Genomic DNA, 16479 nt, shown 5'->3' on the forward strand with positions numbered 1-16479 from the left:
CTATGATACGCATTTGCAGACCTCATCACAGCCTCCTCTATATTTCTCTTTTGCTGCTAACCTCATTCTCTCATCTCTTTCTCTCCACACTCACTTCAGATGTTGCTTCCAGCACAGCTGTGTATGGACCCCACTGCCATGTGGAGCAGTATTTTCCTCCTCCTGCTGAACCCCTTCTTTCTCCTCCTCCCCTGTGTACAAAGGCTCGGAAAAAGGACTTGCTTAGGTGGGGCTCTAGAGGTGAACACAGCTTACAAGGCTGGAGGAGCCTGGTTCTGCTTCCCTGAACTTCCTACACAATGTCTCACTATATATATTCCTCTCTATTTCCTCACAGTTGACAAGCACTGATATTTTTTTCATCATTTTCTGACAGTTTGCTCTCACTTCTGGGCTCTCTCTTTTGTTGACAGTGACACTGTCAGCGTATCTCCTTCCTTAATGGCACAGAGACAGAGCTCTGCTCACGCAGCCTGACACAGGGAGCACTTGGCATGGTGGGATTACAGCTTCCTCCCACTCGGAACCAGCCTTTGTTCCCCATGCTCCTGATGCTGCCTACTACAAAATTCAGAATTATGCAGTTCAGCTGTAGCGGTCCCCGCTCTAAACTTCACAAACGTTGCTCTCTGTGCATTCATCGTTCCCCAGTGCAAAATCCAAATAAATGAGTTTAGCAGCCTAACGACCGCTGTTTGCTGCTCTAGGCTAGGCAAGCAGCTGTGGCACATTGATAGAAGCAGCTCAGAGCTCTGAGACTCTGATTTCCTGGGATCACGGTGTGGGCATGCTTCCTCCAGCCTGCCCCTACCTCAGTAATTTCCAGTGGGTGAGGGCCCAGCAGAGGAGCGCAGAGCGAAGGCCCACACCGCCAGTCTTCAACACTCCTCTCCGCTCTGCTTGCTGCAAGCTCCACTGTTCTCTGTCTTTCCAGCTCTCTTCTGGTTCCATAATTTTCTTTTTTATGATCTTTTTTTTTCCTACTCGACAACTTCAAAGACTGCATGAGGAATCTTGGGTTGACTAAATCGATAGGAAAGTTGATTTCTACGGGGACAGGTTTCACACTGTCTTTATTTAATAACAGACAGAATATTATCTAGAAACACATAAGCCCATTGACTATGAAGATCAATGGGACTTAGATTCCTAAGCCATTTAAGTCTGTTTAAACATAGCATCTGTGGTTTATACAGTTAGGAAGAAAATACTTCGTTAAACACCCAGAAAGAATTACAGAGTATTTCAAGCAGGCCGATGCCTCTGAGAGGAGGAATTTGAGACTCTTCACTTAAAGTGTCTGAAAATAAATCATGAATCTAACTCAAACTTGACTCCTCGCAGAAATCCTTCTGTGAGAGTATTATTTACATTCAGTGGGTACTCACAAGAAAACCCATCAGAGAGTCTTTGAACCTTGCTTGACACTGTAAGCAGGCACTGATTTTGTCAACTGAGGGTATTTGTTACTGCTGTGATGCATATTCAGATATGCATTATCAGATCATACCAGAAAAGCATACAGAAACAAATTTTAGGACTAGTGCTCTCAAGTGAAATTCAAGATGTTTTCAGAATGGTTCTTGATATCTCTAGCAAAGTTTTGGGTCTTTGGATCTCAGGCTCTCAGGAATTTCTCAACCTAGAAAGCAACAGAAATCTCTACATGATGGGTCTAGACCTGAAACTGCCTTTTGAAACTTCTGCTTTTCTTTATTAAAACAAAATCCAGAAACACTGGAACGAACAGACTAGATTAAATGTCCTTCTGTATAAGAGCATGCAAACACTGTTTCACAGTGAAACAACTGTGGTTGTTTCTGGTTTAGGACTGGGCCGCTTACACCACGTTTCAACCACTGACCTCTTCCAGTTTGCTCTATTTTTGATTTATCTTTCATGAACAATTCAGTGCTCTTATTACTGATCACACTAACCACCAAAGACATTGGCTTTGTTGTTTCCACTGACGTGGACGCAGAAATCTAACTGAACTGGCAAGTATAATAGAAGAAGAAAGAAATACATATGGATGGAAGACCTAGAGGGTTTTACATCATATCATGACTTTCTTCAGTTTTCACCAGAGACAGCTACATGCTGTTCAGTTTTCCATTTTGCTTTGAGCAGTTGATTGAATGGCTATTGAGTGATGTTCAGACATTTATGATTTTCCTGCAATGTGACCTACATTGCTAAACTTCATAAATTTATCCTCCAAGGCAGTGTATCATTTTGCATGCCATACCCATCCCAAAGGAATCTATCAGCAGGAGATGAGGCCCAGTTTGTAAAAGCTGAATGTCCTTCAGACATTTTTAGCTAATTTGTTTGTAAATGTGTGTATTATTGTCAGAGTAACATACTGCATAAAATGGCGCTCTCTATCATTCTGTTTGCATCTCTCTGTGTCCCAAACTTAATAATTCACAGCCATAAACATACCTCTGTATGGCAGGCTACAAATGGGTACAAGCAATTTCTGTCTTGACATCTGCATTTTTTTTTCTTGCACTGACACAGTGTCTATTCTCATTTTTGCTCATGAGGAACAATAGTAGAAAAGATGCCAAAGCAAAACCAGTATCATGAAGAGGGGAAATCAGGCACTCCTTGCTGCCACCCCTGGCTGCAGCTCCTGCCATTTTACTCCTAAGGCTGCCACAGCTTGCTTTCATTTGACTTCAGCAGCCTGTAAGGATAACTCAGTCCTAACATTCACACTGGAGATATCACTAATTCCTCCAAAGCAACACTTCCTGGTGCTAGAACCTTTCCAGCCCTTGTTTATAACTAGCAGTGAGACCCAAGAAGTATGAGATAGCAATGAAACAACACTCTCTAGGGTTCCCACATGCTGACATGCTTCAAAGCCCTGCCCTTTGTAAGCAGTTATTATTGCAGCGCTGTTTTGACACAATCTACAGACTTCCAGGTTTCTCTTAGCACCTGGAGCAATTTGCACACCAGAAATATCACTGTGCTGCCTTTTCTGAGCCTCCTCCCAGTGGTTACCGTGGTGCAATGCTTTCAGGCATACAGCCATTCCCACATTTGCTTATCACAGTTTCAAATGCAACAGTTTGCCACCACAAATTTCAATGACCCAACAATAGGACTGAATACCTATTCCCTGTCCCCCTCCCCCCCACACTCCTCCATCACTTATGCATTGGTATTATTCCTTTAATTTCTGTATGTTTTCTTCTGACCTGCTAATGGAAAGACCAAGATCTCAAAGACCAGCCCTCAATGACCAGTAGGGTGTGATACATCACTGCAGGAAGCACACCATCACCCCTGGTGACTGCTGCCCTCCATGCTCTCCTATATGGAAGCTCCAGACTTGGTCTCTCTCACCCTAGCACTGTGCAATGCTTCCAGATGCTGAAAGCAGAATATGCTGGGCAACATGAAATACTTGGAATAGAGACAGTAAAAACAGATCCAACTGAAGTAACTCACTTTACAACACGCAAAATTTGTCTCCAATCTGTTTTTGACTCCACAGATTGTATTGGGTTGGGTGGTGAGAGGAGAGCAACACACACACATTACCAGCTCTGACAATGCTAAGAAACAGTGGAAGCAGTAACCAACTCCATCCAAGCACGAATATCTTAAATCATACATGGTCCTTATTATCAGTGGGTGTGGATGAACAACTGGATTAAAATAAAGGAGGGACACTGCCTACTCGGCTTGCTTCTGCATGCTCCCATCAACGGTCACATTTCCTCCGGGTAACTCCAGGTTGACAAGAACTGCCTTACAATATCTGAACAATTATGGGAGCTCTGCAGGGTATATAAAACCCATATATACATACTTGCAAATGGAAATATTTACATATGCATTTATAGCATATAGTAAGTATAAATTTATTCTTCATGCACACATTTTGTTCACTATGTCTTCTTAACAGATGAAAAAGTCAGATACAGTCATCAATATAACTCAACCCACTGCAGGCTCTCACCAACCCGCAAAGCCGTGCTACAAATTTACAGCAGTGCAGTTCAGCACTGTCGACACCCCTGCCATAAATATCACCATATTCTGTCGCACTGAAACCATCTTTAAACAAGAGATATAATCAAAGATGACTTGTGCATAAGGGCTAAAACATGCGGCAACCAGAGACATCAGTTGCTTGGGAAAGTGCAACAGGAGGTCCTCAGTGCTGGCCAGCCCTGCTAGCACCTGAGAGCACCAACATGGCGCTGAGATGCTACCTTCATGCCAGCACCCTGATCCTGTAGACATTACTTACTTTCTCCAGCCTCACATTAGGAAAAAAAAAAAATAAAAAAAAAATCTGTCTCTAGCACAAAGTAAGGTAAAAGCCATGAAAGCACTCTGCCACGACTCCTCTTCGCCACGGGTCACATGAAGCGTCCAGTGCCTCCTGCCTCGACAGCCAAGGAAAAGGCTGCAGGTGCTGAAAGCTGATTAAAATGTACATAGTATTTTTACTCAGCAGTAATGCATTATTTATGGCAGGTAATTGAAATAGATTGCTGTTTTGCAGGTGACCAATAGAAAAAGAGCACTTGGGACTTTAAGGAAGAAATTGGAGCGTTTCTTCACCACATGGTATCTCACTTCTATGAGTAATATTTCAAATCCAGTGATAGAATAATTTGATTAGAATATAAATTAGGTGTGATGAAACCATCCTGCTCTCTGTTTGATATTCTAAAAATCACATTATACACCTACAAGTTTGATTCATGAGCTCTCACAGATTCTTTTCCACCTGAAGTCCTAATCCTATGAGCCTCCTTTCTCTCAGTCCCTGTTAAAGAGAGGCCACTTAACCTCTCCTCTACCCCCAGGAAAATATTATTTTATCTTCTACCTGAAGATCCTTTTTAAAGAGGCTTTCAGCTTGGTTTTGCTTCAAAATATGGATACTAGCAAAGTCTTTTCCTTGCAAACGCGATTATGACCGGAATTATTTTGCATAGTTTTCTGGTTACAGGGACTAATTATTTGAGGGAGGGCTTTTCTGGACTACTATCAGCTTTTCTGGACTACTTCATACATCAAAAATCAGAAAAAAATAACAAAACAAAGAAAGCTCTGACCGTCTCCTATAAAGGAAGACCACAAATAAGAATAAAAGATCCTGTAAATCATCAGTTATTTCAAGCATACATATAATACGTGCTTCTTCAAAACACTAAAATGGACAGCACAGAGACTCTGTATATTTTAGGTGCATTAATTACACTTAACTAGAAGAGTGTATCAAAAGCCTCGCAGAGGTAGGGGACTAAAAGCAGATCAAGAGCAAGAGTAGTTTTGCTTTAGGGAGAACCAAGCCATTGCTTTTTGATGGCGCATAGCTCTTTTAACAGTATTAAACACCTACCACTAAAATAAGGCAGCAAGAGAGCATTCTGTGCTTTCTGCTTTTATAAGAATGCAGTTTATACTGTCATGTTTATAGAGAAACACCTACAGGGACAGTACGTCTTCCTCCAGCCTGCAATACTAATTAATTAATGGGCTCTTCGTAATCCTGTAGTTCGTTTGTGCTCTCCTACTCTCACCCTGGCTTGAAAGCATTCAGCCTGGAACCCATTTGGTTTTCATGCTGGTAGCTCGCTCCCTCTGCTTCTCACTCGCTCATCAGATCATGGTTTTTTCTTTGTATTTTCCTTTCCTGCTTCCAATGCACTCAGGGAAAGTCCTGTTCAGGCTGCTTGCTCCGATGAGCAGCCCCTCATCGCTGCACTCAGCTGAGGTCACCGTGTCCTGGGAGCGTTTTGTTCTGCTCAAAAGGCATCCACAATGCCACTGAAGCGTACTGTGCCTGTGCAGATGCTGGTGGGGAATGCCTGCAGCATGTGTGACTGTGGGATCAATGTCAGTGTTGGCATTTTTGAGAAATAAACTACATTTTAAAGCGATTTTGCTCATCTTTTCTGTTTCATGTGGGTCTTGAGCAGAATTACTGCTCTCTCCTCTCTCCTACACATCATTTGTTCAAGGTAGGCTGCCCAGGATGTGGCACTTGTGCCACGTGTGGGTCCCTGTCTAGTCACTCCCCTTTAAACCTTGTTCTAGAAATGTGCCTTTTAATTTGACCTATGCAAGCAAATTGCCTACATAAGTAACACTGACACATTTTTATGAGGGAGCAAAACATTTTGCAGTGTCACTGAAGTTTATGCGAAGCAACACAATATAGATGGTTCCCTCACACGGAGAACTGCTGAACAAAAGCTGATGAAGTGCAAATGTCAAGAAAAAGTCTTCAAACCAGACCTTTCATTTTGCAACACAGCAGTGACAGTTATTAACACCATCAATCAGGCCGGAGCTATTGCTTTGGCACAGACTCATGCCTGCTGGGACTGACATCAGCTTGAGAACAAGGCCATGGTTTCAGGCTAAGAGAAAGCTCCTGGGATTCATTTTCTGTTTCCTTGCAAACGTTTAGTCTCTTCATTCGCAGGGAATGAGCTCAAGATTGGTTTACGCTGTTCCCAAACACTGAGTGCAAAATTATAAATGACTCGAGGTACAGAGTGGTGGAAATTCAGCCCACATATTTCTCATGGGAGGAAAGATAGGGGGTGAAATTGCAAGATGGTAGAAATATCTGCTAATTCCCTCCTCGGCTCTCACCAAAGCAATGGAGGCAGAAGAGAAAGAAAGCTTATTGCTCAACCTGAGCTGAAATACGTTTCCTTTGACACAAAACCTCCCACCATATCAGTATAACTTCTAGGAACATTGGATCTAATGAAGTCCAGTTTCCTAAGGACTCATGTCTCATGGCTGCCTGACTTGGGAGTTTAATAAAATCCAAGCACCAAACGAAGCTCTTCCCGTGAATGGGGCATTTATTAGATCCTGAGTGGATTCTCTAGAGTTTAATAAAAGAAAGCCCGTGCTGCAATATTTCCTTTTGAAAGGGCACTTTAGGTCTTTCTCCCGTAACTGGATTAATATTTTGTATGGGACTTGTAGGAATTTAATTGCTGTGAAGGCAATTTTCCTCTGCAGATTTGTTGGAAATCAGCCAAAGATTCTGATTCGCCGTATATTAGTGAGGTGAATATTTACACCCTTAGATTGAGGGAATGCTAGCAGCTCTTTTTGATATTCTTGAAAAATGTTTTACCTTAAAAGTTTAGCCCTTGTTCATGTGGCGATATTCACAGTTCTGGGCTCAGCATTTACAAAAAGGATGAGTAGCACTACAAAGGAAGATACCAGATAGCTGACCTTAATGTAGGCGACCGCCAAAATTTTGGCACCCGTGGTGAGCTCTGAGTACATATACATGTGTAAAGCATGTTCACAGATCTGGTTATGACGTGCAGCTTTCTTTAGACGGGCTTCTCATTAACAAATGAACTTGCACTGCGCTGAGAAGTCACTCAAGCTAGTTTTATACATGCAGAAACAGTACTGAGGAGACCAGAATACCATATAAATACCTCAACCTAACGTCCTGTTCCTTCTAAATTCAGATTAACACCCTCAGAGTGAAGTATGAGATCAAAGCAATTAGTCAAAGCTGGGTAGTTTATTTGCCACAACACATAATCTCTTCAACCCCAGCTGTCCTTACCCCCACCCCTATCTGTTATGAATATAAAATTCTCTCTTAAGAAGGAGAAAGCACTGAATAACAAACAGAGAGTGATTAGAAAGATGTGTTTCTGTCAAACCTGATATTGGAATAAATGATTAAATACTTTCATAATCAACTCATATATTAAAGTGAATGCCTTAAAGTGAAAGCATGTCATTTATAGTACTTTTCACAACAGGCAGTTATTCTATGTGTTTACTTCAAGAGTACATTTTAGTATTTCAGTAAATCAAGATATATTGATTTTGAGCAAGTTGTTGATTTTATTGTCAGAGCAAATTTAGCTTTGAGAATTGATTTTATTTGCCTATTTCGTAAGTCCCTCTAAACACACAATTTGTGAGCAACCCACACTCTCTTGATGTAAATGCCACTTGTAATTTAGCCAAAAAACTATCTAACTGGAGATGGCCAAATTCGTTTTTCATTACTGTTGATGCCAAGCTGGAATAAACTCAGTGGTCTTGCAAGGACACAAACTTATCTTGACTAAATGAAAATATCACTTATTTTCTTAGATATAATTTCAGATTAACATGCTTGACTTCAATGGGATGTGATTATTTCTCAGTTTTCTGGTTATCACAACAATTTTGAAAAAAAAAAAAAAACCAACACCCTATTAAGCAAATTTGATAGAGCTACTTTTCAGAACATGTATTCCAGGTATTCATTTAGCATCTATGCTTTACAAGATATGTGAAAATACTCAAAATTCTGGATCTTGAGAAAAACTTCAGTAAGAAGAATCACTTAGGAACCCACAAAATAAAGGTTCCAAATAAGAAATGCTTCCTTAAGCAACATGTACATCTATACTGCAGATTGCTAGCAATGTTAGTTCACCTACCAGTGACAGAGAATTAGACAGCAATTATTACTACAGCTTATTTTGCTGCTTTTTAGGTTTAATTTAATGGCTGATTTAATATGCCATCATTTATTTTGTTGTTTCGAATATTTACTGACATGCATTCTCAATTTAGCTGAAGATTGGCTCACTGTCTGTGATAAGAAAGTATCTCCATCTCCCAGAATGCTGAAGCCTTCGCAAACTGGTCAGAAATTTGTTGCAGTAGAAACCTGTCGGTGCTGTGAAATGGAAGGATAAGGCTTGTTCATAGAGAAAGAAGTGCCTTTCTGCTTCTGTGGAAGGAAGACCCTATCCCAGCTGAATGCCCATGCCCAAAAAGCAATACGAAGAAGAACTTGCTTTATGACATGCATCTTCTTATCTATGATTTTGCAGAAGTTTTTTCTCCGTGTCTTTTGGCCTGTATTGCGGACTAAGGTAAACTAGATCTGTTTCCAGCAAGTAGCCAGCCCACCATAAAACCAGATTTTAGGGGACAGAGCTATTTACAACTTTGGTATGTTTGATTTCAACCTGAAGAGTTTACCTTTTCAACTTCATTTTCATGTTAAAAACAAAGCCATTTTATCTCTATATTTGCCAGACCCCCTGTTGAAAGTAATTTGCTAAAGGGAGTTTGTATTTTTTAAAAAGGAATGGAAAACCATCAACATGAAGGATCACATTTCAGATTTAGTGAGACGTTTTGTTACTGAGCAAAATGAGGGACATAAGCAAAAATTTGCACATAAATACACACTCGCAAATTATATGACCAAAAAAGCAGATATGTGTACAGCCTTAGACGTGTATCACAAGCAGGAGGCAGGGAGCAGACAATGCACCTGGCTCCATTCCACGTCCCTCTGAGATCTCTAATCTGGTTACTGATGCCCCAGGCATTTGTTATGTGTATCCAAGAAGCAAGCAAACGTGCTTCAGGCAGCAATAAGTTCCATGAAGCATGGCTCCCGCCAGCAGGTCTGCAGCAATGGAGCGGAGAGTCAGTGCCTCCAGCTGTGGAATACTGGTTGCTTCAGTGGGTTCCTGCTCATCATCTGCAGGACTGGCTATCCTACAAGACGAGGTGCCGGAGCAGAAGTCAAGGTGCCCAGAAGCAACATGTCCTTAAGACAACTGCTAGGCTAGTTAAAGCTTGGGCTTAGCACAGCTAACTCAATTGACCCTGTTGTTCTGCTTTACATGGAAAAGCTACATATCTACTGAACCAGAGAGAATAAGAAGGTATATCTATCATTTCCCTGTCCTGCATTTTCAAATGCTTAGTGACATGCAAAGTGGAACAAGGACACTATCTTCAGTTTTGACCCTAGTAATACAATCCTCAGGTGCTGCTGTGACAGTAGCACTACATTGCATTGTTTGTCCTTGTGAAATTTGATAAAAATTATCCAAGGCATTGACTCCATATTCCACACGTACGTTTTTACTGCTGTAATTCAAACTCTATTCAGAATCTAGGAGCAAGTTCTCACCACTGTTATGCAGTATATTTTAGCTGTGATTTTGCATTTGTGAAAGACTGAGGGAAGGGCAGGGAGAAAACGAAATGCAAAATCAACAGGATGGCAGTTATTAGCTTTCACAGTCCATAATAAATATATCCCCTGTATGCTACATGAATGCCTCAAGTTTTCTTCAAGTACTGTTTTCCTGTTTTTCCCTATTTTGAAACTGATTAATTCAAGTATTTATTGATAAAAGGCCAATTCCTTCCTTGTGCTATCTATAAGGGTGGCTCACTGACTAGCCAGGAGCACTATTTATGTTTCTTCGTGATTATCTATATATCTTTTTAGTGTAAACTAGAGAGATGGTAAGTGTGCTTTAGTTCAATTTCTTTTACGCTGCTCTTGAAATAAGAACTGAAAAGCACTTGGAGAAACACACTGAAAGGCAGCAGCTTCACTACAGTACTGCTGTTTTGTAATTACATACTGTAATGCTCTTCCATGATTTAGAACAGACTTAGATGTCAACAGAATATATATATTTTCCATTTAGCAGTTCAAGCAAATCAGTCTGAATACTGGACTAAAGGAAAGTACTCTAAACATCCCATAAACTCCTAGGAAGCTGTGTCTGAAATTAGCTAGCAACTTTCCAAAGCAGTATATATTCATTATATACTCTCTACACACTCACATGAAAACTCCTGGATTAAATCAAACACACAGTTTTGCATTTATGTAATACACCTTATACATTTATATAACACACCTTGAAATAATAATGTGAATGAAAGATTCACTCCGCACTGTGCAGCTCAGAGTTACCTGATTCATCTGGCATATTCTGATATATAATCCTCGTACAAGAAACCAATCCTTCTGTCTCCACAATGTGTAGAAGAGTGACAAAACACACAAAAAAACAGGTGTCTACCTGAGTGATGTCCATTCCAGAGTCACAGCTCAGTGGCTGGGTTGATGTGAGGCCGTTGGAACCTATTATTGTTGTGATCACGCCATTCTCATCAATTTTCCGAATCATGGTACCGTCAACGAAATAAATAAATCCATGCTTATCTATAGTGATACCTAGATGAAAGGAAAGGGTGAAAAAAAAGTGTTAGCATTGACATTTTCCAGATTAAAGAAATATTTCCTCTCCTCTTAAGGCTCTGAAAATCAGATGATTAAAATGAGAACGACTCAGCTTTTTTCCTACCTATTACTTATTTGAGGCTTATACAAATTGTATATGGAAAGATCTTATCCAGACATGAGACTGTCTCTGACTCACAAAAAGAAGGAAAATATAAGGAAGAAAGAGAACAAAGCAGCAAGTGCTTTTCTTGTCATGTATATAATATAAAATTATGCTCAATGGCTTCGTGGCCTTCATCACAGAGGGGGACAAGATCAGCTTTTCGAAAAGCTTATCTTGCACTTGATTTTTCTTCATTTTCCACTTTCTTAATTCTCATGGAGAAGCAATTTTTTGTAGTACTGCATTGTGTGACTTCCTGGAGCATCTGAGCAAGGAGGAAACACCAACAGAAAGCAAGAATGACTTTTGCAGTGCAGGGGCTATACATACTAATGGTACAAAATGGGCTCTGCTTACCAGGTGGAAGGAATACCTGTGCTGCAGAATGTACTGCAGTGTGGTGTTACCCAGAGCACAGGGTCACCTACTGGAACCAGTCTCATGAGAAGAGCGGTTCAGCAAGAGCTGGTGCTGCTGGGTCTGCTTTAGCTCGAGCATCACTACACTGCAAAGGAGAGATGGAGCCTGAAACAAACACAAGGGCACTGCAGAGTTCACGGTCTTCTGTATTTCCATATTTTCTGTAATTTCACTGGGGAAGCTGGAGCACAGAGTGCTTGCTGTCTTCCACCAGCAGCGTGTGGTTCTTCTGTGTCACAACCCATGCCTGACCCTGGTCTATCCCAGTCTAATATTTTTTCCTCATTTCTTCCTGCATTCAATATTTGCCAGATGTTTCTATATTGTGCAAAATGTATGTAGGATCCTTCTTTCCTGAAATGCTGAAAATAGCTAAAGAGCACTTCTGTTCATGTTAGGCTTGTGAAATACTAAACCTGCTCAATTTCTTGCTTTAAACTACTTCATAATTTCCCATTTAAAGTTGCATAACTTGCAATTATAGCAGCTGCTGTGCACAGCCAAGCTATTTTAATAATGAATTTATGTTCTGCTACGCAGAAATGAAAGGCAGAGGGCTTGAACAGATGGTTTGGACAGTAGCTTATATGGTTCTTGATTTTTGTCCCCTGCATTTAGCACAACTGAAGGCTGCATGTTCTCTGAGTTTACAAAATACTTGCCCGCCTGCCAGCTAAGGATATCATGCAGCAATTCCATACACCGTTATGCAAGAAAAGAAAAGAAAAAAATAACTTTTCCCCCCATCTCCTAGTCCATCTTCCTGATATTTCACTTCTTTATATACATAGGAGCAGCGGTAGCTGAGGGCGGTGGGGAAATAGTGTGGGGGACAGAGGCAGGACCAGGCAGCTGTGATGGGCATCACACAGATCTGTGAGGCTGACAGTCCCTCCAGGCCCCTGGGTACATGTGCATCTGGCAGCTGGAAGCATGTCTGGCCTTCGGGCTGCCTCTTACAGTGCCAATGCCAGCCAATGGCAGAGCCCCAGAATAAATCACCCATGGATGCTTTTCTAGCAGAGAGCAGGAATAACATCAACACCAGTCTCTACAGAGGGGCCAGCAGGTTACAAGGGCTTGCCTTTCCCCCGTATCATGCAGACTGGTGGCCTAGGTTTCATGAGCTGACCTTTGGTTTGTACGTGTGTAAATGAGAAGGGCGATGTTCATCTCCTTCTACCACAGTGTGGGGCCACAGAGCAGAAGGAGCTCTTGGGTATCTTCTGTTCCTGCTGAGGCACTCTGCATACCTGAGATCCTTTCTGGGCTCTGCACTGCTCCCAGCAGTGCTGCATGGTAAAGTTAAAGCGTGCCAATGGATTAGAAATTGAAAAAGCTGTTAGGAAACCATGTTAGGATTTCTTCTTAGTGGGAAGTTCTCTTCAGATCCAGCCCCTTAACTCTTACAACTTTCTTGGAAGTCTCTTCAAGGCTCCTTCTGATGGAAGGGGGGAAAAAAAGCCTTGCTGTGGTATGGACGGTGCGTGAATGTAGCTGTGATTGCTGGAGGTGTTTCTAGCCTTCCTGATAATGCCTTATGGAGCTGTTGGTATATCAGACACAGAAAGATGAGCTAAGACTTGCTCTGCTTTTCAGCATAGCTCATGCTTTGAACTGAGAAAGCTGATGTGGGTGGGACCTACAGCACAGCTGCTGTGCCTTGGGGCCTCCCTTTGCATGGGCAGCAAGGAGCAGTACTGCTCACCTGGGCCGGATCCATGTCATGGACAACCAAGGCCAGGATCCATCATCAGGGCAAGTGCATCTTGTTTTACGCAATTTCCCTGCAAGCAGATGGCTCTGTTGGCTGCAAACCAGCCATTATGTAAAAGTCAGAAATTATGCAAAAATGAAACAAAGCTACTCAGCTGTGTTGCTGAATGGATTTCAAACACTGCCTATACAAGAAAACCAAAGATCTTTTTGCAATAACAACACACATTTTACTTTCCAGCTATGGCAGAAAGGCAGGCTATCTGCAGGGGAAGTACATATGCCAGTGTGGCATAAACAAGCCCATGTCTTCAGTATTACAGCAAAAGATGATAAATGCCTGAAAAGGCGTTATTTATCTATATCTATATCTATATCTATATCTATATCTATATCTATATCTATATCTATATCTATATCTATATCTATATCTATATCTATATCTATATCTATCTATATCTATATCTATATCTATATCTATATCTATATCTATCTATCTATCTATATATAATGATAAACTTAGCCTAGTTAGCTAAGTTTCTTCAAGTACTAGCATACAGATGTTCCACAGTGGACCTGTGCTCACTCCTATATACTAAAATAATGTGACTTTGCCTGTCTGAAAAAATTACTTATGCATTTAAAACGTGTTGAGAAATGCCCTGTGTAAGGCATCCAATCGAAAACAAAACACAGGTTTGTGACTCAACTGCCCCACTTTATTCATTGTTACAGCTGGATTCATTAATGTTCCTGATCACATCTTCTGTGATGCTTCACCTAATCTGTACTCCAAGAGCTTATTTTAATCCTTTTCAGATGTACAGTGTAATGTTTAACCCCTGAGGAAGTAGAGGGCCCACGTGTACCAATGTGTGATGATTTGCACTGGGTCTAAGAGTTGTCACTGCTCACTCTGAGTGGCAACAGTCGTTCTTAGATGTTGCTTTGCTTTGTCATTTTAATTCTGCTAACCAACATTTAGCAACGGAGTGTTGCTGGTGTGATCACATGGCTATGAAGCACCATCATGAAAAAGACAGCAGCAGAAGTTTTGCTCATTCTGTTTCCTGCACAAAATAATACTTGGATGGGCTCGTTACAGCCATGACGTACGTAGAAGGCTGACTGTTCTATCTCCTATTATGTACTCTGAGGAGTGATTTTGGTACAGGGTTATTTCTCCTGACAGATCTCAGTGTGCATACATATGCTATTAAAAATGCAAATAACACTTTGAAAGTTAACTGATCACTTCTGTGTGTAGTTCCCATAGGTATAAATTCAAGATACATATGAATGTTATAGATCTGACCTTTACTTTCACTCTCGAAACTTGGCCTTGCATCATTAATGGAGCTAAACTCATGGTGGATTTATAATTAAATTGGAAAATGCAGATTAAAATTAATACAGCCAGTTCCCAATTAAGACAGATTCTTTCTGCCTTGTGTCATAGATCACAGTCATGTTTTAAGAAGCTTCCCAGGAACAAATCCTTTTCGGAACACAGCAGTGAACAATAGCTAGAGCTACATACTACCTTCTGAATATTTACACTTTCTGCTCAGCTAAAAACTTTGCAAATGATCATTTCACATTGAAAACTTCCAATTAAGCTTCTGAAGAGTTTATACATGAACATCTAAAACCACTGGTGAGGACTGATAAAAGAGAATGCCACCTTCAGCCGGAGAAAAATTGTATTTAGAAGAAACTTGTGATTCTCATAAAACTTTTAATAGGAAGAAGTGAATCAAATTGGTTAATTACCATTTTATGGTTGGTAAAAGGGCAAATTACATGCCATCTATTTCTAAACTTCTAAATGTCTCCGGTGCTTTTAATTAAAGCTGCCATCTAGAAACTACTAAAGCAATTTTATGCAATTAGTTATTTATATGTTACCATAATACACCACTCAAAATATGATTCAAATGATTTGCAGTCTGGTGCTTTGTGATCTTTGTCATCTTTACTTCATTACTGCCTTAGTACTAGCAGCAAAATTAACAATTCTTTGTCAGCTGGAACATGACTTCAATACTTGCACTTTGCTGTTGTTCTCTTTGGAGATGGGAGCAGCAGAGCTGAAGCAAACAGCATTTTCAGCTATTGAGTCCAGAACGTCCTGCTTCTTGTCAGAAACAGGATGGCTGGGGTCACACTTACTGCTGACAGTGGTTAGCATAAAGATGAACAACTAATGCATTCAAACGAAGGCTGGAGCAAGTTTAGGAAAATATACTTTCCCCCCAAAATTCACTTAGGTTCTACAGGCCTCTGAAATCATAGGTAACCAAGGCTGCTGAAGAAAAATAATACATTCTGCTGAATCAAAAATGGCATGAGATGAATTTTTTACTACTGATGCACATATGATGATTTCAAGCTGCAACTTGGTTTATTCTTTACAAGTTGCTGCTGAAACATTCTGCTTTTCATTTTGAATTGCGTGAAAGGTTTCAAAAGCTCCTATGAATTTATAAAATGGTAAAGATTGATGAATGAACAGGAGATTAACTATGAAGGAATCTTGTTTTCATGAAAGAGTTTATTAGGAATTTGGTCTGCATCCTATTGGAGCAAAGGGGAATCTCCAGCTGAGCAGGATCAGGCCCTAAATGGCCTATTGTGATTTGACAAATGTAAAGGTTTAATCTGAGCAGTTGTTCTTGCAGCTTTATTTACTTTAGCAAGAAGTGCTGCAGATGGTGAGCAAGAAGACTGATTATTTCAGGATGTAAGCTACTGGAGTGAACACATTTTCAAAGCCATGATTCTTTTAGTAGTATTTCCTTACTAAAATAACTTCAAGCAAAATGCATAAAACTAAGCTGCAGAACTGATTTTTAATTTAAGCTTTCATTTGTGTTGCACGGTCATGTGCCTGAGTGGAATGCTCATTTTTATGTTATGGGCTTTAAAACTTACTCCAGCCTTCTATGTTTCCCTGCTGCCTGCTTTGGGGTCACTGCACCACATTCAGGTAGGCTGAATCCTGTGTGCAGTTCTCAATTTCTTCTGCAGCAGTGACTGTCCATGTAGCACAGATGTGACCCCCTGTCTTACAGTCCCAAAGTCTGGTCTGGACCCAGCAGTCAAAAACCATGCACTGCAGATGCTTAGATGGTTAATTCTT

At 40.7% G+C, this 16479-nt stretch overlaps 1 protein-coding gene across 2 annotated transcripts in view; it reads right to left on the minus strand.

Moving 5' to 3' along the window:
• The window catches only part of TENM1 (teneurin transmembrane protein 1), a 322708-nt gene that overhangs the window by 31846 nt on the left and 274383 nt on the right, over positions 1-16479 (minus strand). For both annotated transcript variants that reach the window (XM_090150010.1, XM_031602762.2), the window contains exon 23: positions 10875-11029. In XM_090150010.1, coding sequence (XP_090006136.1) covers positions 10875-11029 — 155 coding nt within the window. The remainder of the gene's footprint in view (positions 1-10874; positions 11030-16479) is intronic.

This window comes from Phasianus colchicus, chromosome 14, assembly GCF_987193195.1.
Source record: "Phasianus colchicus chromosome 14, bPhaCol1.hap1.1, whole genome shotgun sequence".
Classification (NCBI taxonomy): domain Eukaryota; kingdom Metazoa; phylum Chordata; class Aves; order Galliformes; family Phasianidae; genus Phasianus; species Phasianus colchicus.